Source organism: Pyxicephalus adspersus, chromosome Z, assembly GCF_032062135.1.
Source record: "Pyxicephalus adspersus chromosome Z, UCB_Pads_2.0, whole genome shotgun sequence".
Taxonomy (NCBI): domain Eukaryota; kingdom Metazoa; phylum Chordata; class Amphibia; order Anura; family Pyxicephalidae; genus Pyxicephalus; species Pyxicephalus adspersus.
This window is the reverse complement of record NC_092871.1, coordinates 49,155,545-49,183,152: the sequence shown is the minus strand read 5'-3', so window position 1 is coordinate 49,183,152 and position 27,608 is coordinate 49,155,545. Positions and strand designations below refer to the sequence as shown.

The 27,608-nt window shown below is 39.7% G+C and overlaps 1 protein-coding gene across 4 annotated transcripts in view; it reads right to left on the bottom strand.

The window, feature by feature from the left end:
- Positions 1–16,154: 16,154 nt before the first annotated feature.
- GPSM1 (G protein signaling modulator 1) overlaps positions 16,155–27,608 on the bottom strand; it is a 134,132-nt gene continuing 122,678 nt past the window's right edge. For 3 of the 4 annotated variants that reach the window (XM_072430769.1, XM_072430770.1, XM_072430768.1), the window contains 3 exons: positions 23,514–23,673; positions 18,867–19,075; positions 16,155–18,063 (listed from right to left, as the gene is read on the bottom strand). In XM_072430769.1, the coding sequence (XP_072286870.1) occupies positions 17,875–18,063; positions 18,867–19,075; positions 23,514–23,673 (558 nt within the window). In that variant the 3' untranslated portion in view covers positions 16,155–17,874. The remainder of the gene's footprint in view (positions 18,064–18,866; positions 19,076–23,513; positions 23,674–27,608) is intronic. The other variant, XR_011923426.1, reaches the window with a different exon arrangement.

Here is a 27,608-nt window from a genome sequence, read left to right as displayed (position 1 = left end):
TCTCGCTACAATGCCTAAAAGAAGTATGGTTTCTAAGGTACTGTACCTGGGTAGGGTGGAGTGAAATATTAAGTATTTCAGGTTTATCGAAGTTTACTTTTGAAATTACTCAATACCCCAAATTTCTCGAATTCCTCTGAAATCGCCGGTATAGAAGTCTTCGGGGACGATATATACATTAGCAGATCATCAGCAAATAGGGACAGCTTATAGTGCTGTTTCCAAATCTGGATCCCTTGCACAAGCGGCCACCTCAAGGTGCGCCACCGCAAGGTGTTCCATCACTATAGCATATAATAGGGGGGACAGTTGACATCCTTGTCTAGTACTATTAACAATAGGAAATGAAGTTGACAGACCTCCATTGACTCTTACCCGAGCCTTAGGGGCTGAGTATAGCGCAGCTATCCTTGCTATCATTAGTGGGCCCAATCCTATCTGGCGCAACGCCTGATACATAAATGTCCAATTCCTATCAAACGCCTTCTCCGCGTCTACAGATAGCAAACACATAGGGGTCTTGGACACTTTGGCCGCGTGAGTGATCAATAAAGTTTTCAGTGTATTATGGCCTCCCTTCCGCTAATAAATCCCACTTGATCTGTATGAATCAGTTCCGGTAGATACAGGGACAATAGGTTAGCTATTAATTTGGAGAAGAGTTTAGCATCTACAATAATTAAAGAAATTGGTCTGTAATTTGAGCACAAAGAATGGTCCTTACCAGGTTTGGGGATAACAGTAATATGCGCCTCTAAGCTTTGAGCAGGGAAAGAAGAGTCTCCTGATATAGAGGAAAACACCCTTGTCATAAACGGGACCAGGATCTCTGCATGCATTTTATAAAATTTGGGTGTAAACCCATCCGGGCCCGGGCTCTTGCCAGCAGGAGTGTTTCTAATTAACGCAGACACCTCCTCCACCGTGAAAGCAGATTCTAAGCTCGCAGATACTGCCGGATCCAATTCCGGTAACGCTGTGGATGCTATATAGTCCCGGAGGGAAGGAGAGGTGTGCGGTATAGTTTAAATATTGTACAAATCAGCATAATATTGTTGTAACGCTGATAAGATTTCCTGAGGAAAAGCAGTAATATTACCTTTAGCATTTCGGATATGTGGGATATACGTAGCAGCTGGTCTGGGGTGAAGCCCCCTCGCTAGGAGACGACCACATTTTTCCCCGTATTGGTAATAGCATTTACGATATTTATCTCTATATTTTTGGTGAGCTAAGTCATATAATTCTAATAAGTGTCTCCTAGCGGAAGTTAATTCAATAAACACATCTGAGGACATATTACTTTTGTGCAATCTTTCTAATTTCCTTATATTGTTGAGCGTATGGACTATCTCCTGGGATCTGATTTTTTTAGGTCTCGACCCCTGCTGAATTAAAACCCCACGAAGTACTGCCTTAAGAGCTTCCCATTGAAAAGGGAGAGGAGTCTCGTCTACCTCATGGTCTTTCAAAAAGTTTGTTATAGTATCTATGACTGTCCCCTCGCATACGGAATCCCTAAATAGTGAATCGTTACATTTCCATGTCCACTCCTGGAAACCTACAAAGGGAATCTGGAGAATTAGTGAGACCGAGGCATGGTCTGACCATGAACAGCTGCTAATGTTGGCTGTTGATTTGGGGAATAAAATGATGCCACGGTGTACTTCCTTTCCCATAAGGAGACCTTGGCAAAGACATATCTCCCCAGCGGGTCCACGCAGGTGTCCAGTTCCTGGATTGGGATAGATTTGTGGAAGGCTATGGATACCCCTTTTGTTTTACCTTCAGGGTTGGAGCTATGGATCCATGTAGTGTAATAACGATTACGCAAGGAGGGAACCTTTTGAGAACAAAAATATGTTTCCTGAAGCAGTAAAATATGAACTCTAGCTTTGTGTTGACCATACAAAAGTTGGGAGCGCTTATTAGGGCTATTAAGTCCTTTGGCATTGAGGGAACGTATTTTCAACCCTCGCGGGTTGCGTGGCTGGGTAGGTAACATGTCAACTTCTGTAAGTACTACTTAAGCTGTCAACAGGTAAACCTGGAGGGTGAAGAAAATATCTATCAACCAACCTCTGATAAGTGGGTATGACACTAGAGTAATCCTAAGAGGCCAGTCGGGACTTAAAAATTGATTAGGGGTGGGCAGAAATAGGGTTCAGGGCAACAGTCGGCTGTGGGGGGCTAGTTCCCAGACGTCTATGGGGAACTATAAATTATAAGGAATAACCTTATTTGCTGCCTTCACCGGCGGTTATCCTATGCAGGGTAATAAGGCCGAACGATAGGAGGACAGATTACAACCTTTGTATACAAATCTATTCGGGGGAAAAGCCAATAATATATTAGAGCCTCTGGGACCCTTACATAACTGCATGTGGTAATGAACAGCTACATCGTCAACAATATTACTAAAACCATAAAAATAGCAGATAAACCTCTTCGTATATTAGTACCCTGGACACCCTCCCCACGACCTTCTCAAAAACCTTTGAACCCAAACTAAAACCCTCAGCAAGATCTGGTAACTAGCAACCCATCTCAGGGGAAAACCCTCATACATAATACCCATTTTATATTCAAATCTAACAAATCACATATTATGGCGGGATCATACACATTATGAATAACTCCATAGGTTACCAGGAAGATGACCCGTCTGTAGACCTTTGTGGAAATGACCCTTCAAAACACGTGTCATAACAGTATAAAGTCCAGGGTACATATTTGTCCTTATAAGAGTTTAGTTACAGAAAAGTTTTAAGGCACAGTAGGTAGGAAGAACTCTTGCTGTTCTGCTGAGTCTAACCAAATTGGGCCGCGGGGCTGGCATCCGTGCATCTGTTAGAACATGGGGGTCCGTTGACGCAGATATAGAGGAATCCGTCCCTCGTCTAGGGCTTTGCGGTCGTCCAGAAGGGGTAGGAGATGAAGTATGGCGTTGATCCATGCAAATGGGGGCCCCGAGAGGCAGGGATATTGGTACTGCAGGCCACTCTGTTAACCTTATATCAGGAAGCTGAAGGTCCCTCAAAAACTGCAGTAAATCCTCTGGACCTCTGAAAAAATAATTTTTACTCTCGGATCTAGCAATAAGATGAAATGGGTATCCCCAGCAATAGGGGATGTTCCGCTCCCGGAGCACATCTAATAGAGGTCTTATTGCTCTCTGTAGGTCTAATGTATGTTTGGATAGATCCGGCATCAGTTGTATTTGGGCCCCAGCGTTTTGGCCAATTTTGAAGCTGCACAAGACTTTTTAGCTAGGTTAGTGACTGAGGATGAAACCTGGCTCCACATCTATGATCCTGAAACCAAGGAACAGTCAAAGGAATGGCGCCACAGCGGGTCCCCGCAGCCGAAGAAGTTCCGAACCCAGAAATTGGCCAAAAAAGTCATGGCGTCCGTTTTCTAGGACAAAGACGGTATTCTGTTGGTAGACTACCTACCTCAGGGCTCTAGTATCACCGGTCAGGATTATGCTAACCTCCTGGACCAGCTGAAGGAGGCAATTAAGACACAATGCCGTGAAAAGTTGACCAAAGGGATCCTTTTTTTGCAGGAAAATGCACCTGTGCACACATCCAACGTTGTGGCTGCCATATTGAGCACCCTGGGTTTCCAGTTGGTCCACCATCCCCCCTACTCACCTGACCTGGCCCCTTCAGACTATTATCTGTTCCCGAATTTGAAGAAACACCTGAAGAGGCAATGTTTTGAGAACATTTCTGACGTCAAAGATGCTGGTGAGAGCTGGTTTGCGGCCCAACCAAAGGACTTTTATTTGAACAGTCTAGAAAAGCTGCAACTAAGCTGTACCAAGTGCATCAGTCTCATGGGGGAATATGTTGAATAAATGTGTTATTTCATAACTCTGGCTCTCTTCTTTCTGGGAAAAGCCAGGAACTTCTCAGCACCCCCTCCTACATCTCTGTCAATCTTAACTGTCTACTGAGAAGACATAATGTATATTAAAGATTATCTCAAAAGTCTTTTTTTGTTTTGTGACATGAAGTCTAAACATCAGAACTGTAAAAGGCTAACGGTTGATAAATGTAAAGCACAATGTTTAAATTGATGTAAGAAACAAACTGTACCGGGAAGTGGCACAGAATCATTAATCCACTACATCTTGTGCTGTGTCAGTGCACCGATGCATTATTTCTACCTGCCTCTAGTAAAAAAAAATTGTGAAAAGAAGAGTTTGAATATGAAAAAAAAAAGTTTGGAGTTATTTTTTTAATGTATGTAAACTCCAGGCAAGCTAAGTCATTAAATCCATTATTTAATTTACAAATCTCCTCAACATTGTACGGATCAATGAGAGGGTCCTGAGTGCTGATAAAAGGCAACACACAATTATCTTTGCAAGAAAGAAGGGAAGGATCCTTGCTTGTACCTGGTCCTTAGAAGCTCTTGGAGTTGTGATCTTTATCCAAGGAAATAGCCTTTCATCTTCACAAATCTTTAATCCAGAGAAGACCGAAACAATTTTTTCCCCCAGAAATTAGGGAGCATGTTGTTTTTGGAGCTTTTAAATGGCAAATGTAAAGGGGCCATTGGTTGTGGCTAGTTACAAACTTTCCAAACAACTATCTGCGTATGTCTACATGTAAACTTTTTCATTTTTAGACAAGGATAATCTGTACGTACGATATTTAAAATGTCAGTGTTATAGGGGGAGGAGATTGTTTAACTGAACCTAAGCTTTTTTCCCTCCTTCCATGACAGACAATTGGGCATGGTCTACACAGACTGATTTTTAAACTCATAAACTCTCATACCACTTTTGAATGCGTTTATGGGAGGTTATACAAGCGTTTAAAAAAGCAAGTTTTAAAGCAAGCCTTAAAACGATTTTAAAAGTTGATAATGCATTTTTGGGGGTTCGTAGGTGTTTATAGCTTTTCAAAGCAGGCATTTAAAATGCTTCTAAATGCCCATTGGAATGCATATTATACAAAATATATATAATGTCTCTTCTTCTATGAAACATTTTTACCTGCCTACTCAGAAAAACACACGTGCAACTCAATGTACGCCCTCAAGTATGCTTCAATACCACAGTGATTTCAAACTTTTACATGTGGGAGAGCCATGTCTTTCCAATGAACATGATTTATTATGCTGGAAAAAGGCTCTAGTGAGGGAGCTAGTGGATGATGTATTTCCAGGTTTAGTTCCACTTTAGGTTGCTGATTCTGTTTAAGGGTGAAAAGCAGAAACACTGACTTCATCATTTGCTTACTAACGTCATCTTGGTGAAATATTGAAGATAAACTTGACCAGTTTTATTAAAGAGTCCTGTAATGGTAGCCTTACATTTCCTTCAGCTTCCTTTAAAGCTCTTTTTCTATATTCAAGTGCCTGAACTGTAACTGAGGCATTGGCATTTGATTATAGTGAAATGAGGCTGATGCACAGCACTAGGAAGGTTGGGCTAAAGGTACCCTGTCTTAGCTGACAGGAAGTTCTCGGCTGCTCCAATAACTGGTTTATACAGAATGTCCATCTGTACGTCTAACACAGGAAACTGTGAGTATTGTGAAACTGTGAGTAACAGTGAGTAAAGCAAGTCTGTGCATGATAATATAGAGCAATTCCATGTTTTGTTATTACCCATTCAATCTATACCTTTGGTTCACTTCAGGACAAAACTTGAAGAGATACTGGTACTGTGGGCTAAGGGTCCATTTTAAATAGAGCCTAACTAGATTTTCTGCTCTAAAAATTAAAATTGTAGAATGTATATGCAGTAGAGATTATCATTGTCTTCAGTTTTATTAAACTGAAGCCATTCCAATAAAGTATTATTTATTTATTGGTGGTCACAGCATGTGGCTTATGCCTTAGATACACCCACAGTAAGATCTCATAATTCCTGATGCTTCTCCTGTCCCATCCACCTTTTACATCTGTTATATTCTGCAAAATTCAAAATAGATGAAAACCGAACAGAATTAGTGGGAACCCCTCACAATGGCCACCACTGTTTGCAGATCCAGAATGTGTCTTTAGGAGATATAAAAAATTGTTGAGGTGGCAATTAGTTTTAGGTGGAGGTATCATTTAACATAAGAATATATTAGTTTTTAAAACTGTATTTTGGGATGACTGTATAATTATATATTCATCATTGTGCTACACACAATATCTTTGTGTCTGAACTATGTATACAGATAAAGATAAAATTAGATATTCAGTGATAGAAACGTCATGCTCAGGTGGTGAAGTTTCTGTGCAGAGCTGTGAGACGTTATATAAAAAATAGCACCTTGGATACAAAAACTGATTTTCCCCCACACTACCATGTTCCTGTAGAAATCGTGAAACAATGGATTATTTTTGTTGTTTAGAGGAGCCTACAGGATATGTTACTGATGTTAGGGCATAACTTTGCTTGTTTCATAGTTACATAGTAAGTCAGGTTGAAAAAAGACATAGACATCAAGTTCACCCACTAGGGAAACAAACATATCCCAGATATAATACCCTATGGACATAGCTGGACCAGAGGAAGGCAAAAACAGGGAAAAAATTCCTTCCTGATTCAAGAAGGCAATTGGATGTTCCCTGGACCAATGTTTTTTTTTATCTTTACTTTAAACCCTTAATACCCAGTTATATTCCGTGCTTCAAGTTTTTGTTCTTTGTTCTCTTGCAGTGTAAATGTTGATTTGAGATGCCTGAGCACTGTCAGGACATGTCAGACACTTTGGAAGTAGCAAACATGTCACCTTTCTTATAGACTTTTCTGCAGGCAAATATTTATGGTGTGCTCAGGAGACCTTAAATAAAAATACCTTATAATGGTAAATACGCTTCTAGATCAGAGTTTCTCAACCAGGTTTCTGTAAAACCCCAGAGGTTGCCAGGGGTTCTCAGGTCAGTCTAATTGACATCAATGATCTTTTCTTTGATTTTTATTCAAATAAGAAACAGGGATGGGAAATGGGATCAATACATCAAGGCCAAAAACAAATTAACAGTCTGAAAACTAATGGTGCAAATTACATCCATGTAGAAGGCAAACACACAAAAAACCAAGGGGCATAAAGGGTAGGAAGGGGGAGAAAAAAAGTCCACATCAGGAAGGGCCCTGTACCAAAGGACAATATTTGATCCATGGGTTCCATGTAGGTTCTGATGCATGGGGAGTATCCTTGATAGTACAGGTGAGTTTGTCATTCAACATTATACAGTTGTGTTTTGGGGACAACAAGGCAAGGGAGATGTTAGGTGATTTCCAGGCCTTAGCCAGTGCAATTCTGGCCACTAACAGCATATAAAAAACATAACTTTAGGACAATTCAGTAGAGGCATATCAATTTTTTTCAAAAAAAAAGTACTTTCCAAACTTGGAGACAAGAATGTGAGTAACATCATTAAGATCAGCTGGAAAAACAGCTGAAAAGATGTGTCCCATGCTACATACACCCCCAAAAACAAAGGTTGAAAGAGCATGGGAAGCACTGGAAATCTTGGTGGGAACTAAATACCAAGACTACATGACTTTATAATTCAACTAGACCCACATTGAGAGTGATCTCCAGCTCCCAGGAGTTCTGCATTTCTACTTCCTAAGATTTCATGTAAAAGAGCTGAGAGGAGGGAACTGACAATGCTGAATAGAGATCCGGCCAATAGAGTCAAGCTATGAATTTGCATGAATTTTCAAGTCCTATTATTGAGGGGGGCAGCTGATAATAATAATTATTTGTGCTCTAATTGATACAACTCCCTTTACAGCCCTGAATAAATACTGCTACCTTGGTTTGAAGTACCGTATTTTTCGGATCATTAGACGCTCCGGACTATAGGACGCACCAGGTTTTCCTTTCAAAATTCATTTGATTTCCCCTGAGATCCAGCGTGTGGCACTTGTGCCCGCCCATGAAGGCGGCGCCGATCGGCATTCATCAAATCAATCGGCGCTGCCTTCATGGGCGGGCACAAGTGCCGCACGCTGGAACACAGGGGAACACAGAGGAGGAACACAGACACTGGCTGCTGTCAGCCTCTGTCTGTTTTCCTCCTGTGTTCCCCTGAGATCCAGCGTGCGGCACTTGTGCCCGCCCACGAAGGCGGCGCCGATCAGCATTCATCAAATCAATCGGCGCCGCCTTCGTGGGCGGGCACAAGTGCCGCACGCTGGAACACAGGGGAACACAGGAGGAAAACAGACAGAGGCTGACAGCAGCCAGTGTCTGTGTTCCTCCTCTGTGTTCCCCTGTGTTCCAGCGTGCGGCACTTGTGCCCGCCCACGAAGGCGGCGCCGATCAGCATTCATCAAATCAATCGGCGCCGCCTTCGTGGGCGGGCACAAGTGCCGCACGCTGGAACACAGGAGGAAAACAGACAGAGGACCGTCGGGGACACAGGTAAGTAAAAAAATATGCCCCTGTACCTCTGCATTCGGACCATAAGACGCACCCTGATTTTCCCCCCACTTTAGGAGGAAAAAAAGTGCGTCTTATGGTCCGAAAAATACGGTAGGTCTAGAGACCTACATGGTAAGGGGGGAGTGTGCAGAACAAATAGAGTACTCTGGGATCAATGATCTTTTTGGCTATCTGTAAGGGTAACATTCTACCCACCATATCAATGTTCTGTAAGTTGTGGATATAGCAATTATAGCTGAGATTCCCCCAAGGTTTTAAGGTGGAGAAAGGTAGTTTTAGATGGGGCTGCCAGCAGTTACCACACCACCCTTAAAAGTCCTTTTGCTGTTTGGAGGCACGTGTTTCATGGATTGGGATGGGGATCATAACAATTCAAATAGAGTTCTCAAATAACGTTTTCATAGGACATAGGATATTGCAGGGCCAAAAAAAAAGCCCCCTTTATTACTGTTCAGTAATAAGGTTTGCACTGATGTGCTTCTAAATCTGGGCATTTTATACAGAAAGTGTTCAGCATTAGCCTGCCTTTACTGGCATCACTATTACTACTGGGACTGAAGAAAAGGGGGTTTTCTGGGTCCCTGAAATGCGTTGGAGTTGTCGTTGTACTTCAGGTCCAAACCACCAAGTTCATTTTTAGCTTTTAACGGGGTAAACTTTAATAAGTTCCTCAAACAAACAAGCAGTATATTTTCAGTGTTCATTCAGCACTCCCCAGTAGAAGGCTCCCACTGGAAAGCAGGAGAGAAAGCCTTGAGCATTAGTGAGGTGATATACGAATATTTGATGGAAGCCAAAGATAATAATAAGGATTGGATTCCAGATAAGTTGTGGGCCTTGGAAAGTGGAGTTATTACCACTCAAACATCTACAAAGCTTCCAGGGTTCAGCATCTGAATTAAATTGAAAAAAAGTTAGTAAAAAAGGTGTCTGCTTCTTTACATAAGTTATAAACCCTGAAGCTTGTCCATGTTAATTTTAGATTCCTAGGTGACACATGCACATTAGCCAAACAGCCAATCTCGCCAGACAGTGTCTAACACTTGAAAGTTGTTACCTTAGAATGTACGCTTACCCATTCAGAAGAAATAAAATACTGTATTGTCTTTAACATTTTCTTGGAAGGTGATTTAAAATAAACTGCACATCAGGGACCTGTATGTTAACGTTGCCTGAATCCTTGCACGTGATCATGAATCCATGCATGCAAGGATGAAAACTGCAAACTTATGATGAAAACTGGTTTTTATTTTACAGGGCTGGGAGAGAGGGTTGGATAAACTATATATTTAAAGTAGAATTTCCTTTAAACCAGGTGTCAGTCCCGTAATAAAGGCATTCTGGCAGTGTCACATATGACTCAATTATACAGTGTCAAGGGATTTCTTAACATTTACAAATAGTCTTTGGAGCCCTCTCAGCTGCAGATAATACATTTCTGACACAGGCTTCTCAGGCAGTTAGGATGAACATTATCTCTCGCTGACATTGAAATCCACTCGGCTGAGACGAGAAGGTTAATACCCCGTGACAGAACATTGTCTTCTCTTTGTAAGTGTAATAAACCCTTGTGCAACCTTCAAGGTAAATCCCTGAAGACCCGTCCACCAACAATAACCGACATGACCCGTCCACCAACCCGTCCACCGACATGACGAAAATAAAGACTGAATACTATGAAAGTAAAATGTTACCAGTACACAGCAGGTAAAAAAAAAAAAATTGGAGCTGTTTCCAAATTTTTTACCTGATTGTAATCTGTGCAAATCTTAAAGTCCAACTAAACCCAAAACTGAATGAGGCAAATTCTAATAGCAATCCGGTAAATAAGTGCATACAAACCGCGTATAGAAGCAACATGGTGGAGAGGATATCTATTTCATGAGTCAAGTGTCTTGCACACTGCATTACATCCATTTCATCTCAGCAGGTGGGAGGGTCAGTTTGGTCTGACCATGTGACACCCAAAGTAGTGAGGAAAAAAAGATGGCGGACTACATAGTCCCTGCATATGAAAGGGCATAGGAAGTAAGTGGTAAAACTAAAATGCAAGAGAAGTCCTGTGTATTTGAATAGGAACGCAGCTACCCCAGATTTTTTTTAATTTAGAAAGTTCAAAAATAATACATAGGGTTCAGTATTGGGACCTTTACTATTTAACATCTTCATAAGTGATATAGAGTTTGGGATTAAAAGTACCATTTCTGTGTTTGCAGATGACACCAAACTATGTAAAGGATTAAGGTCCATACAGGATGTCTATAATCTACAAGCAGACCTGGGTGTACTGTTTGATTGGGCAGCCAAGTGGCAAATGACATTTAATATAGATAAATGTAAAATTGTGCACTTGGGAGCTAACAACATGCATGCTTCATACTGTATAGGGGGAATACATTTGGGGGAGTCAGAAATGGAAAAGTATCTGGGGGTTCTGGTAGATCATAGACCTAATAACAGCATGCAATGCCAAGCTGCAATATCTAAAGCTAGTAAAGTACTTTCTTGTATTAAAAGAGGAATAGACTGCAGAGATGGAGACATAATCCCGCCCCTGTACAAAGCATTGGTCAAACCACATCTGGAATATGCAGTCCAGTTTTGGGCACCATTACACAAAAAGGACTTTGTCGAATTGGAGAGAGTGCAGAGAAGGGCAACTAAACTAATAAAAGGAATGGAGGAGCTCAGCTATGGCGGTATCGGGTGAGTATGATTTTTTTTTAATTATATTTAACATGTATTCGGTGTATAAGACGCACCCACTTTTCCCCCCCAGTTTTGGGGAAGAAAAAGTGCGTCTTATAGTCCGAAAAATACGGTATGTCTTTTTTTCAACCTAACCTACTATGTAACTATAGAATTAGCACTAATCAACATGATTGCTTTAAAAAAAGTTTTGAATGCTAAAAAAAAATGCTAGTAGTTGCAATCAAATCTGAAGAGTTGGCAGAACAATGAGGATACTGAGCAGTGTTCTGTTTGTTTTTTTTGTTTGTTTGTTTGGTACTCCAGCTGACTAGTCAGTTCTCATTCTCTATCCAACAAAGACAAATCATAGACATGTGGGATGGATGATATCCATAAAATAAAGCATCAGGTTTAAAGCCAGACCCACTTGTTGCACATACAGTACTTGTCTTGCTTCCTCCAGCTTCTTTATTTTGTATACTTTCAGGACAATGCTGGCTGTCAAAGTGGCCATCCCGTCCCAGCACACATACATATATGTATATAGCTTCCAACTGTTCTCTAATGATTCTAAAACTGTAATAAGAACCACAAGGCTAGACGACAAAATATTTTTTTATTGAGCACAATAAAACAATTTTAATATATTTGGCAAACTTTTAGTTGTCAGGAAAAAATGTCAAGTACCTTTTTATTTGTTTTGTTATAAACGAATTCTGAAAAGACAGCTAAGCAAATGCACATCTGAAAATAAATAGTCTTAATACATTCAAGTACATGGCAAAAATCTCGCCTTTATAGAGTCCAGCATCCTGCTTCCAGTTTTCAGGTTGCCTGCCTTATCTGCATTGCAATATGGATGTCGACTGCATTACACCATCATGTTTTGAGGATCCTCAAAGTCTTTAAAGTGAAAGTGCAATGTAAGTCACTCTGATAAGCAATGTACCAATTACTGGATTAGTTGATTAATATTTTACAAAGCATCAAAGCTTCCTTCCTTTAATCAGGTGGTGGTGTTGTTTTAGGGCACAATAGGCAGTTGCAGAAGATAACTATTAGAGTTTACCGCTGGTCTGGTACAAAATTTAATGAACTGGTTCTAAGGCAGGATCAAGGTTACTTCTACAAAGATGATTCAACTATGCTGATGGGCCACTGGATGACTCAAGGAACAAACACCATGTAAAACACTGCAGGAAGGTCAGTGCTAAAGATATGATAATTTCCTCAACTCAATCTTTAGGAATTTGTGACTTTCTTAATCAAAGGGGGAATTTCCCATCTAAATATGCTATGAGCTTTAATCTAAGAGATTAAAACGCTTATATACTGTGTATATTTCTTGAAAAATGTAACTTTGTTCCCAGGACTGACAGAGTAAAATGATGATCATATTTTACACCATTTTATTTAAAAGATTGACCATCATGCCAGGGTCCCAGTAGCAGTGAAGACCAAACAAGGAGCTCAAACCTTCACTGCCCTTTAAACGATCATACTTGCACAAATTTGACACTGTAGTCAATGCTGGCACATTTCAGTTTCTTGGTCCTGGATAGTGATCAGGGCACAATTAGGATATGCAAGTATGGGTCTTGGCTCAGAAACTTGGGTTTAAGCTTGCTTACTTTGTCTTACATTTTGCAGCTCCTTAGACATTGGAAATTGAGTATCACACAAAGAATTAAAGTCACACATGATTAGCTAACTTCACTTTTTTGTGTGATAATATTAGGCAGGACAGGAAAAATAACCCTCACAATGGTGTTACCTGTCTGTCTTCCTTCACCAGTTGCCATGAAAACCAGTAGGCATGTTGAGCACTATGTCTTCCCATGTAATGTGTAATCCTCTGTAGATAGCATAGCGTGCAGTTGCACAGGGGTGCAAAGTCTCTTTTTTGAAAAATAGTTCTATTCCACCTCTACACAATAATGCAAACGTTTGAAGTCCTCCCACTAAGAGGGTATACAGGAAAGCGTGACAAAAAATTACAGCTCGTAGTAACCGATCAGATTCATTATAAAGGCAACCTTAAAAAGATCTGTGTAGAAATAGATTTTCTTGGATATTTATTTTACAATTGCTTATAGATGTTTGTCAAAAAGTCAGGTCTCAAGTCAAGGGTCCTTTAGGTTAATGGTGGGTTGTTTTCCACCAGTTTCTCTTATTTGACTTTGAGGAGTAGGTGATGCCTAGCCTTCCTCTATCCATCTAATATCTAATGGCCTATCCTTGAGAGCACAGAATGACAGAGCTGACTATACAACTGATATGATCTGTGACAAAGCTGTGCCATCTGCTGCTGGCAATTAACCAATGGAACACAATCCCTACCAGATAAGGACACTGACAAAACTGAAGCCTTAAGTGTAAGCATAGACTGAGGTATTTGTCCTTTGTCATCCTGCTCTGACCTGCAAGTTTATTGAAGGTTAAGAAGGGCGGCAGCAGCAATGAGAAGGGTGTCCATATTTGTAAAGTAAATCTGAAAGAAATTAGGGCTAGCCATAGCTGGGTAAATTTCCTGTTTTAAGAAGCAGTTCACGGAACATAATTGACTTTTTATTTTTGAATTCAGGTGACCAAAAGTAATTGATAGTATAAAATCCAGTGTAAAAGAAGCTTCACCGATCAGGCTGGAACGTTTCCCTTTTTTGTATAAGTATCTTGATTTTCTTTTTTTATGTACAAAATATGGAAAATGTAATCATATGCTTGTCCTAATTCAGAGAAAATATAGTGACCAATTTGGATTCTGACAAATGACAAATTATTGACACTGAAGAATTGACACTGATGGCAATGTGCACTGATGGTAGTGTGGAGTAATACGACTGAATGATTTTCTATTAAAGATTGACTTTTATGTCAAACAAGTGAATGGAATTAAAGTTTTACACTGGATGCTGCAGATCTCACAATATGCAAATACTTGGCTTTATTGTTCTGCTTCCCCTCAATGGAAATCAGAAAATTTTTGTTTGGGCTGATCTCTGGCCTATCTAATTTCACAGTATGAAAACCAATAACTATGATTAATAATGGCCTTGTTCCAATATGTGTACACTGAATTTTTAGATAGCTGTGTGGGCAGGAACATGACAAGATTATCTCTACCTTTACCTTAAATATCTCTTTTTGATTAAATAAACATCTTTAAACACGGCTTAAGTGTTTATAATTACACCATTAGGAAATTAAAATGGTAATACCTACAAATCCGAAAGCATTTTAATATTTCACTGTTCTGCCATATTTCTTTACACTAAAAAAAATGTGAAGTCCTGATTCACCCAGTATATATAACACAAGTCTCTCTGATCTTATCTACACTTATTTACAAACTCTCCCATGTAACAATATCCTTACTGGAAATAAATATATAAGAATCTGCGGGAAAATTGGAAGTGTACTAAAAATTGGGGTTAAGGATATACAAAACCCTGACAAAAGGGTGGAAAAAAAATCAACTTTAACAAATACCATAAATTATTCTAATTTTGGAATTTCCCTCACATAGTTACATTTATTTTGCGAAACATGGCAATTAGATTATTTTACAGAAAACCTTTTTTTTATACATTTCTAGACCTGTGCACGTGAGCTCCATGTGGTTAACAATGATTTGTTCACTAAACTGTCTACAGCTTTAAAAGACAAGCTTACTTTTACTGCCGTGTTTGTAAATTACTTTCATCCCTGTTCCAGGAATAATATAATGAAATAGATTATATCATCTAGCTTTCTGTTGGGTCCATTTCTTAAAGTGCATGTGTTCTGCAGAGCCCTTCATTCCTATTTGTGAGCTATATTGTGCAGGGCTGCTAGAGAACGGCTCACTTATAGGAATAAATCAGGCTTCCACATGTGTGCGCACTGAGAGCACATTTTCCAAAGAAAGATGCACAGTGCAGTTCAATAGAGCAGGGAGAAAGGTAAGTATTGTACACAGCACTTGTTATAATCAAAGTTATTCAGGACAAGTTCACTAAGATTGAAATGGTCCTTTAACCTTCACAAAGAAAGCAGGGAAAGTGCTTTATTTTGGTGGATGCTGGGACTCGTAGTTGTACCCAGCAGAGCAGCCTACATTGCCTTTACATTTTAATATAAAATTTTGTACTCATCTCAACTGGTGATAAGGTTAACATGACTTTACACCATTACCCTTTTTTAAAGTGTCTAAAGCCATGTTTTCTGTTGCTGGAAAAGATATTTCATGATTGTTTCTGGTGACGCTGGAACAAACATGTACTGTACACACAGAACTATGGGGGGGGGGGGGGTACTCTGCTGCATCTTCCTCCACTTAAAATTACAGCATTTGTGCCCAGTTGGCCCTTTAGAGATCCACACATCAGATTTCTAAGCAAAGTGAGAGGGCTACAGTACAAACTTTAGATTTTCACCTGAAGCAATCACAATCTTTTGTCTTGAGTGACAATTAGTTTATCAACTTGCTTATGTAGCCTAAAGGACAGTTCTGCACAACAGGCAGATTTTAGTGCTCGAGAAAGTACAACATCTAACAGAACTCCCTTTAAGGGGTACCTGACAAAAGGGGACATAATTGGGAATCTGAATCAAAACACAGCTTCATCTTTGATCCAGGGATCTTCATTGTGCCAGAGACTCATGCCAGCAGACATTATATACGATGTACTACAATTTACGATGTACACAATTTACGATGTGCTACAGAAGTGGATTTGGACAGATTGTAAAGTAATCAGCTTCCCCAGGAGGCAGCAGGGAAGCAGATGTCACTGGTGGCCCCAAGGAAGTGGTTGGGTAAATTTGTTTTTTTTTTTAAATCTCAAACCTATCCCATTTTCTGATTTTTATTTTAGTGTTTTTTTTTTTTGTTTTTTTTTTGAAAGCTACTTTAAGTAGGTACTTCAGATAGTTTTGTGTACAAATAAATTAACAATTATCAATCTACAAATGCAATAAATGCTTAAAGTCATTATTGTGCAGGCTTACACATGTAATAATTATGATTTCCTCCTTTCTAAGCTCTTATTTTTATCTTTAATCCTGACCAAAATCTTCAGTTTGGGATACAGAGTATTTATTGAAGTTTGATATTCAGTGCCCTGTGATCTTCCTGACCTTATATTGGTATCACATGGTTTTCCAGCACTTGAGAGTTCATAACAGCAGCAAACAACAGACCCTGTTATAGGAAAGAAAAAAAGGTCAACAACAACTTCAGGGCTCTGTTTACCCAGTAATGTTTCATGTGACTTCTGATAAAGTAAATAAAGCTTGATGAAGGTAAATCTAGGAGCAATCAGTCTGCATAGTTATAATACTTTTTAGACTGAATATACAGATTCTATACACCCACTTATGACATGGGATCTAAATATGAAATGGCAGTTCTCATCCCTATTTCTTTGAATCATGTATTCTGACATGTCCAGGCTACTTGTGATGGCTGTCCTGGTTTCTGTAGCAATACACAACACAGGGTTTGCAGCCTTGACATCATATACTGATCATGACATACCTTTGTGCGTTGATAGGATAAGTTTGTCCCATTCTGAGGCTGGGCAGTGAGGTGCAGCAGTAGTTAACTTGCAGGATCCTGGCAGTCGCTGGGCCTCATTCACTGAACGGTGGGAAATCTAGGTCAGCACATCCCCCACTGAGCCTTTCCTGTTTTATTGCTGGAATGTAGTACCTGTTAACTTGCTCCATGATAACAAGGCCTTACATGGCAAGACAGTTGTCTTTTTATGAAAGGCAAGTGCACCTGAGAGCCATACTTCAGCTTTGAGCAGATGATTGCAGTGTTGGGTTTGGGTTATAGTCACATACTAGTTTCTTACTTTGTTCAGGAACCCCGGTGGTGTGATCTCTGCACTCAAGTACCTCGCTTTTCCATTATATTGCACACTTTATGATGGGAGGCTGTCTTTCTTACTGTTGTGGAATGCAGCAGAATTAGAAGTTCTTTGATATAGTGGGAGTAGGACAGAGCAGGAAGCTTGAATCTTGGAATCTCAACACCGCCATCACCATACAAGAAGCCATTGTATAATTTAGCAAACCTGTGAGCACACAACAAAAATTTACAGCCTTTATGAGGGCAAGTGGAGTAATCCATGGCATCCAAACAAAAAGGATCCTTCTGAAGCCACTTGGTTATGAACTGTGCTGTGCTGCTGATACCACACTGTCTGCCACTAAGGGTTCTATGTGCTATACCATCAGCTCTAAAAAATCCCAAAGTAATTATTTAATTATTTCAGAAAAATAGTTGTACAAAATGATTATTGCCATTTAGTGAATAAGGCCCTTTTGTCACTTGGTCCCATGATATTAGCCTGCTATATCTGACAGTAATAGCATCCTATGAGCACCATCCCCACCCTTGTAACCCGGAGAAAGCAAGCCTCCTAGAGCTTCATATGAACATCCTAGCAAAAACGCTCTTGTTCTCATGATCATCATCCTTCTAAAAACTGCAGCTTGAAGATTTTTTTTTTTAAATTTGCCTACAAAAGCGTCTTATTAAAAAAACAACATGGTCCATTTTAATATTTACCTAATCAGCTGATTAGGTAATCTAATCAGCTGATGACAATTGCATATGTCACACACTTAAGACGACTCTTCCAAAGGGACTCTAGGTCTCAGCTATGCAAAATACACAGATTTCTAATTTTAATAAATGGTCCTCAGGTACCACATGGAGATGAATCATCAGAAAGCGGTTTCCCCAGTAACCGGTGCTGTGCTATCTGGACATAGGAGCTAACACTTAGCTCGGCCTCCTTTGATTATCATGGTTTTCGCCATCTTCCTGGTTGGAGGGGAGATCCACTCTTTGTTCATCCATCCTTTTGGCCTGAACTCTCTGTATTAAGCTGAAGAAGTCTTCGTCAGGCATGGTGGGGCCACGAGGCATTGAGTCTGGCGGTGCACATCTTTGGTCATCTATTCGGGAAGACTGAAAGTAAGCCAAAAAGTATTAATATAAAAGTGGACCTGGGAATTATGTACTATATACATACATATCTATCTATCTCTATATCTATCTATCTATCTATCTATCTCTATATCTATCTATCTATCTATCTCTATATCTATCTATCTATCTATCTATCTATCTATCTCTATATCTATCTATCTATCTATCTCTATATCTTATATATATGTGTAAGGTTGTGCTTAAGAAACACTCAGCACATATTGGGCATACTCTTTAGGTAACAAGGCTTGATCGGGTGGGCCAATGTTCTTTTGTCTTTTGAGTACTGTAAATGTAAACAGAAAATTTGCAAGAAAGACAGTATACTTTAGCTAAGGCAACAAATTCTTTTTATATCTTTCTGCAACTTAATATTTTTAAAATGTGTGCTCCCTGACACAGCTCTACTTTAAGTCTGCATGGACACAAGACTAAGGATTTTTGAACCTCCTCTGAATTAAAGTGTTAGTTCCCAGTAATTGGTTGTTCAGGCCCTGTGCACTAAACAGCCTGAAAATGATATAGCGGGTCACCTGCCTCATACACAAAACAATTGGTAACTTCATAGGGCTCCAGCTAGTATAGGGGGTGACTGGGTTTTGTTGGGAAGGTAACAGCAAGTATTGGAGAACATGGGCTATAGAAATCGGTTAGTTTCTCTTGAAATTAATTGGTACACTTCATATCACAAAGCATTTATTTTGTTATTTACACAACTTTAGCTGCAACCATGACAATACGTGAATTTACTTTTTTATAGAGATTCCACATGGTTCACATACCTGACATTTCATCAGCATATTGAAGAACTCATCCCCTGGCTCTTGCTGATCGCCCTCCACCTTTAGATGGCCCATGTTATTGTGTGTGAGTCGTAGACCAGGCAAGTTCCCTACACTCGCTCGTTGGTCATCCAACCTCCTGCTCTGTGAGCTGGCAATCAGGTCAAAAAATTCTTCTGTCTGAGGTGATGCCATTAGTGAAGAGGCAGCTGGAGGACACAGAAATGTGAAAGTCATTGGTGGTCAGATGACTAAAAGGAACCTACTTTTTAGAACACAAGTTGTGTTTTGGCTGTAAACCGGTTTTAAAGCAGAACTCCATCTTTGCCTGGTTCCGTTCTCTGTATATTGGTGGAAGGCTGTGCTGCTCTTTTAATTTTCTCCTCCACCCCTCCCCAACTTGTAGCTCCAGTCAGGTGTGTCAGTCACAACTACTACATACTCTGTGGAGCATACAACCTCCATACATTATCGGGCCCTACAGCTTATCGGGCCGTGCAGAACATTCCCCTTACCTGTACACACTGAATCATAAATTCCCCTGCAGCAGATGGCATGTTGCTCAGACGAGTGTATGCTGTGCAGTAAACATTACTATAAATACATGTTAACATGTAGTATCTGTTTTGCAGTTTTGTTTACATTAAGGAATATGCAGTGTGCCAAGGAAAGGCATGATGTCTGCAAAATGTTAACAACTATTGCTGTGGTCATTAGCGATATGATGCCTCTACCTCTTAAGATAACTCTTCCCAAAGACACAATATGCCTTGGTGCACAACAGTATGAAAAAGAAGCATGGATGGCCATGTGACTATCCAGTTTCAGGACAGAAAACCTAAGATAAAATGTTAAAACAAAGGCAGAAAGCTGCACAATAGGCAGGAAAAGTAAAAATATTGATAGTGATGGAGTCTGAGGTACTGCTTTGATGATGTATAAACAAACACAAAAACTTCAAATTCACCCAACACCATTATCCATCCATCATCTCTTCATTCTAATAAATACACTTATACAAGAGAGGAACAATATGGGGGCAATCTGTCTCTGTGCATCACTGCTAAGTAGAAATTCTGCTACATAAAACATGGCAAACATGGCTGACTCCATATTTCACGCAGAGGTGGATAAATTCGTTGGCACCCTTATAGCCCATTGATATGTCAGCAAGTAAAGCAAAGCACATGTAAAACTATTGCTGAGTCTACATTTATATTTGTTCGTTATTGTTTTGTTATATGTTTATATGTGTAAATGTTTTGTATAATATGACATTTGTCTCCAGTTATGTGATCAGTCCCTCATCCTTTTTAATTTGAGAACAGCAGTCACTCTGCTGTTTGGTACAATTGTGTGCCTCACTAGAAAAGGAAAAGGAGAGAGTTTCTCAAGGGAATCAGAAAGAACAATATAGACAAGCATGGTAAAGGCAAACAATACAAGGTCATTTCCAAGCAGTTTGATGTTCCTGTTACAACAGTTGCATTATTTGCATAATTAGCTGTGGGACTGTACCCACCTTTCTGGATGCAGTTGCAAGAAGAAAATTAAAAGGCCTACCCCTATAAAGATAACAGCTGAACTCCAAAATCAATGTCCATCATTGCCTGATCAAAAAACATCTGTTAATTTTCGATGTCAGTGGGCTCAATGGAAGAATAAAGAAAGTAAACCTCCTAGGTCTTCTTCCAATGTTGAATAAAAGCATAAAAAACCTAGACATGCATTTGCTAAAAAATGAAAGGTATATTTCTTCTACAGCAGGGGTCCCCAACCCCCGGTCGCCTGACAGGTGGGCTGTGACTCTGGCCGGTGCACCCCCCAGCAGGGTCAGGGGGGGGGGGGGTTTGGGGCACACCGGCCAGAGCCGCGGACTGTCTCCCAGAGACATTGCAGGCTCAGAGAAAAGGGCTGGTTATGTCTCTGGACACAACCTGCCCACTCTCCTATCTCAGGCTAAGACCCAGGATGGGAAAGTGGGCGGGTTCTGACATCACGACATCACTCTGTGGGGAAGTCTCTTCCCCTTTGAGTGACACACTGCTCCCCGCGCATGCTCAGTTCGGAGTCTGTGCATTTAGTGGTCCCCGACGAGCAATAGGTTGGGGACCACTGTTCTAAAGGAATATTCTTTGGACAAAACTGGAGCTTTTAGTTATTTATTTTTTTGCAAATTACATCAGCTCTGTGTCAACAGATGAAAAAATTAATTTTTCAAAGAAAAGTTACACAAGGATTGTGACCTGCTAATTAGCATTGCTCTTTGTGAAAATTTTTCTGTATTTGAATTTTGATTGTCAGCTGTCTGACAGCACTGCTATGGTTTTAGGTTACTGTTGTTTCAGGATAAACTGATAGTTTTAGATACCACCCCTTCAATGCTTAGACCAACGATGCAGAATAACACCAAATTAACTGTAAAACATAGAGGAGGCTTGTTTATCTTTTGGGGCTTGACCTACCGTGTTTCCCCGATTTTAGGACATCCCCATTAAGTAAGCCACCCCCGATTTTTAAAAAAATAATTAAAATAAGACACTCACCCATTTATAGAGTGATCAGAAGGGGACAATCAATGGAACATGAGTGATTTTCAACAATAAATGTGCACTGTAGTCTTCTTCATGGAAAAATAAGACATCCCCTGAAAATAAGACCCAGGGCATATTTTGGCATTTCAAAAAATATAAGAGAGTGCCTTATAATCGGGGAAACAGGGTAGTACAGAATGCCTTGAATCTGCGCAGAGAACAATTAAATCTCAAGACTGTCAAGATATTCTGGGAATGTAGTACTGTTGGTAAGAACTCCCTCAGTAACAGGTTATGGATCATGTAAAAGAACATTGACCCACAAGGTACTGCTAAAAAACACCCAATAGTAGTATACAAAACATTGGCCTGTTCTGAGGCTTTCTTATTTATATTGTGTATGAACATCTATGGAAAGAACTGAAACATGAAGTCAAGCGGCTTCAACCCTCACATGGCTGAAGCAAATTGCTCATGAAAAAAGTGGGCCGAACTACCTGCTGAGAGCTACAGGAATTGCTTATTTGTTGTGACCACCTCTAACCCTTGTGCAAATAAATATTGGGTTAAGTTCGCCATCATTATTGTCCTTTCATCCCATTATTAGAAATATTTTGTGCATTTAAAACTCTATCAGTCTAATTTTTGTATATACAGAATAATGATGAATGTAAATTTTGATAGTTTCTAGTTATTTTAGAGACAAAAGGAGTTGTCCTTTTTTGTTGAGGGTCACCAACAAATTTGTCTATGTATATATATTATAAACATTGTTCTCCTCCGTCCCTTTTAGTTTGGCCCACCATCCAGCACATCTTGGTAACCACCCGGCTGTTTATGGATGGTTACTAAAGAGTTTGGTCACAATACAGGGGCTGCCACCCAACTAGAATTTCTTACTACCCAGCCTAAAGAAAATTCTGGGTTGAGCACTGATAAAATAAACACAGCTAGATTGCTTAGTAAACAAAAACAAAATAGATAGCAATTTTAGGGTTATTTGTTTACATGAAACAGCTGTGATTATCTAGTTTTGCCGCTGGAAGAACAGGAACAAGATGATGATATTATTCATATGGCGATGGTGTGTGTTGATGCTGCAGGCATGTCCCATTTAGCTGCATCTTTCTTTCTCTTCTGCTCAGTCCTGGTGTCCAGGGTCCTGAAAACCTCATCGCCTCTTCTGCCACAGTTGATAACACGGAATGGGGAGGCCAAAGGCATATCCATATCTCCGCTCTAAACTGACAACAAGTTGGCTAGACAGTGAGGACAAGTGACATCTACTGCGGGTGTCATCATCTTGTCCCCTAAAACCACTGTCAAAATGTGACAGGATGGGGGCAGCCAATATGTGAGCTTTAAATGTTTGGCATGTCTTTGTAGAAAAGTTTTTCTTACATCTTTTACAGAAAAATACAGCTAAGGCTGTAGTTGTATGTCTTTACCTCTAAAAACCTAATCCAAAAAATCAACTGTAGTTTTAAAAATTACAAAACATAAAAATATTGCAGGTTCACTGACATAGAATTCAAGGCCTGTTTTTATCCAACTATTTATATTCTGTGCCTAGACAACTAGCAAAATCTTATGGTGGCTGGTGTGGTCATCTTCCAATCTGGGCCTGTGAACAGGCAATTTATTCACTAATTACAGCTCCACCCTTTTCTCTGTAATGTGCAGTTTCTTTTACATGAATTCTACCGAAAGTATAAGATGGAGATGGCAGAGAAAAGATTTTTTTGACAAGAAGTACAAGCAGTAAAGGACACCCGTTATCAAACAAGTACAAAGTTTGCCACTGCTGTCCCCTTCTGCAGAATATTCCAGCTGTTCCATTTATCCTTCAGCATTAAATACTTTCTGGTTTTATTTACTCAGGTGTATGCATATTAGCAGTTGTGTCATCACTTTTTTTCCAAACCTGTGACAGCCAGGCAGACAGGATTTTCAGATGCAATCATTAGTAGCAGCTCTGCTTAGCACAGGTTCACAAATGAAGAGTAACCTGCAGTATATTGGCATACCTCTGCATGATCTACTTTGGTAAAGACACTTTCTCAAAGGTGTTATATGATAATCATTCAACAATAATGGAAAAGTGTGTACTCACATATCCGGTCATCCAGTGCTGGTACAGGTGAGGCTGTGGTGTCTGTCCCTGCACTCTGGTTGTCTTCTAATGTGCATCTTTGATCGTCCATCCGGTTACTCTGAAATTTACTCAGGAGGTCAAAGAAGCATTCCTCGTCCGATGGCGCCCGATTGATTTTCTGCAAGACAGTACCGAAAAGATAATTTAATACGGATTTCCCTGCCTCTCCTGGGCCTTCTGCGCTGCTTCCACACCAATCAATGCTGGATGATTCCCCCATTTACAGCCATTATTGATTCATGGCAGCATTTGCTATGACAACACTGTAGCGGCTCAGCTAGGGTTCTGGGCTGTAATGTGTTATTCAGTAAAAAAAAAAAAAAAAGTTAAAATCTGTCTTAAACATTACAAAAATAAATATTCTTGTACATGTGCTTGTTTATCAGGTCAGAAAAGCATTCACGTGCTTGATAATTACAAGTGTTAAAGGAAAACTCAGGAATGTGGAATTTTAATTCAGCATACATAGGAACACTTCTTCATACCAAAAGATCTTATGAACTACAGGACTATATAGAGTAATGTGGGGGAAAACATTCCTGCAGGTTCGGAGGGCAGAGAGAGCTGCAATCATTAAAAGTGTATTTGATTAATAGCATGTATGAATGCATGGTGTTTAATGCAGTATTAAACATACTGGCGGAAGGGGAAACAAAGGATTCTATGTTTGGCTGTAAAATGAACATGTCAATTTTTTTTTTAAATACTGCAAGTGGCATCCTAATACAAATGTCACATAAAATGTAACATGCTCCAAACAGTGTCAGCAAAATCACTTGTTAAACATTACTCAGCTACCTGGTACAAGATTTTTAAGAAACATGCTCTAAGGCCGACATTTTTTTACTTCTTTTATTATATGCATTTGATCCACTTCGCAGGTTGAGCATTGGGCGGCTGGTTTTAGGTACTGTATTTCACTGAGACATCTCAGTGACCAGCGGTGTGCATGAAGGGGCTGGTGAGTTTTTGACTTTACATGTTAGTTTCCCTGGAATATGATATTTATGGGATGTCTGGAACAACTAAGTTATTCTGCAGGATTCCACAGCTGTGCAGAAAAAAAAAAGTTAAAAGTGCACCAGATGAGCAAAACAAAGTAAAGATGTTTGTAGTTTACTGTGCATGTTATATTGTAGACATAACCAAAAAATAAAGATTTAAAGCTTAACTCCAGACAGAATACAGTTTTAAGTGTTAAATCCAAAACCAACAAAGGAGGAAATATTGTACCTTTGGGTTATGTTGCTGCTTACAGGAGTACTGAACACCATCAAACAGAAAAATGAAGGTCGAGGATAACCCCTACTTTTAATCCATTGCTACTGCGTACTGATAGGGCTTGTGCCTTTCTCTGCCTTCCAGTGAGAGGGAAGTTTTTTAGGCTTTTCAGATACCTGTAAAGGTGGCATCGCAGAAGTGTGGGTCCGAGAAAATTACGAGATCTCCAATGAGCCCTCTTGTGCTGTCATTTCCTCCTGTCTCCAAAAACATGATCTGCTTTTTTTTCTACTACGTAAACAGCAGTGCTTGTAGGACTAGGCTGTTTTGTCTGTTCTTCCAGTGTTCAGATTAGTTTAATACTGGTGCCACAAGGTCAGTTACTGCCTGCACACTGCAGCTCTTTCAGCTCTCTCAGAATGAAAAGACAGATCAAGAAACTGGGAGCGACAAACACCAGATAAAGGGTTAAACAGGGGGAGAATTAATGCAGTCAGAATTAGACATTGTCCATACAATACTGGCATGGGGTAGTAGGTGCTGGTAATGTTACCAGGGAGTGATGTCATTGAGGGCACAGTGAAAGGGAAGAGTATATTTTCAGGAAGTAAATACATTTTGGGCAGCGGTGCAATTAAATTGGTCAAAAAGAACCAGACGATTGTTATTACCTCACTGCCACACCTTCTTTTTAAAGTAGTCTGTTAAATAGTCTACTTTTGCACTCTGTGGCATATGTCTTCCACTAGACATTCTTAAAGACCATTGGTAAGTGCTACTTTACACTGTAACACGGTTTGTACTAATTACAAGAGAGGTTTTCCTATTGATCATCAGTGCTACCGTTACAAGTGCACTGGAGTTAATGCTATGCCATTTTCCAGCAACAATACACCACATATGTAAGGGGAATTAACTATACCATATATATAAAATGAATCGCAAATCAGAGAAATTCATCTGCTGGCTTGGTCCTTGATTTGATGATTTGTTCACATCTGCCTACGTGACCTATTCTCTCCAGCAAACTTATCAGATCTGTGTGCTTTTGGTAGATAACATTTGTAAATGGTTTCAGTAAAGTGTGTGTACAGAAGGGGGTGTTTGAGGTGTGATATTTGTTTATGGTTATGAATTCACTTAAATAGTAGTAATGGATTTAACCTTCATTTAACGAGGTTGTAGTCAACAAACAGCTCCAAAAGTTTGCTGTCAGATGATCCCTATTCTACAGTTCATAAATATAGATTTCTCCCTCAAAACACATTTAAACCACCCAGTAGGCTCTTCTAGATGTCATCCTTTCAAAGGAACCCTAAGAGAATGCACAGAGCAGACCCATCCAAATAAAATAGGTGTTTGTGTCTTTCAGATCTGCAGAGGCCAATTAGTTTTACTCATTTAGTATGACAGTCAGGTAGAGTACAAACTCCTAATTAGACTGGATGAATTGGTCACTGGTGATTCCCATTTAAAGCTGTGTTCAATACCAGCAACAAGGAATTCCTTTGCTGAAATATATCCTCACATGATGAAGAGCAATGTCAGGAGAATCTCAAGACCGATATCCATATGGGAATTTATTTATAACTCCATCCTGTCATGGGGAAAACAGGAAAAAAAACACATTTTATACATTACAGGATTAACAACACTTTTAAATGACACACTGATACTTGGGCCGTTGTATTGTGTTCATGCCCTTGTGTTGTATACCATGTCAATGTGCATTGCATTAGGGCATGCCATTTGTTTGAGCGGTCTGCTTTGCACTGCAAAAAAGGTACCTGTATTTTTCTTCGCAGTGTTTTCCCCAGCCCCTTTTAGCCGGGTGTACCACCCCGCAATTTTCAGTAACCATTCGACTGTTTGTGGGTGGCTACTGAAAAGTTGGTTCACAATAACGAGGCACTGGACAGTTAGGGCAAAATACAAAGACAAGAGAAAAATAGGACATACTAACTACACATATTACTACAAAATCAAAAAATAAAAGAACAGGGTTTTTTTGGCCATATAATGTGAATTGGTTATTACAAAAAGCAACATAGATCAGTACAAACACATTGGGGCAGATTTATAAAGCTATCCAAGGCTGGAGAGGATACACTTTTATCAGTGAACCTAGGTGATCCAGCAAACTTGGAATGAATTTCCTAAAAGTAATTTGCTAATGTTTTCAACCCTGGATTAGATCCATTCCAGGTTTGCTGGATCACCCAGCCTATTGTCTTCAAGACAACAGTGAAAGTGCCCCCCCCCCCCCCCCAAAGGGGGGGGAGGGGTATTTGAAATTTGGAACAAAGTATGAAGGGGGGGCACTAGACAGCTGACAGAATGGGGAACAGTCTATTTGTAAAGTATTGCCCTGCACACTTTTAAATCACACAGCTACTGCTTCTTTTAAATCACACAGCGTTATAAGTGGATCAGCACGATAATTTTATATGATTTTCACATGTAAGGTCCATCATGGTCCTATTTCTTTTATAGACTTTTAAAGTTTACCTCTAATGGCCATCTACATCCATATCATATAGTGTAATCAGCACTTGATGATTCAGTGATGCAGCTTTGCCATAATCTACTTTAATTATTAATTTAATTATTTTATTAAATGTTTATAAACTTTAATTATAAAGAAATAATACAGTTTCTGCCACCATTGTCATCATTTATCCTCACATCCAGAAAACACCTTGTTTCCACAAGCATCAAGCCCTGTGTTACCCTGAACACAGTGATGGATGGGTTTTTTTTTTTATATCAGTAAGACAAAGCATCATGCTGTCATTCAGGCATTGTCACCCTCTCACTTTTTCTTGGAAAGAG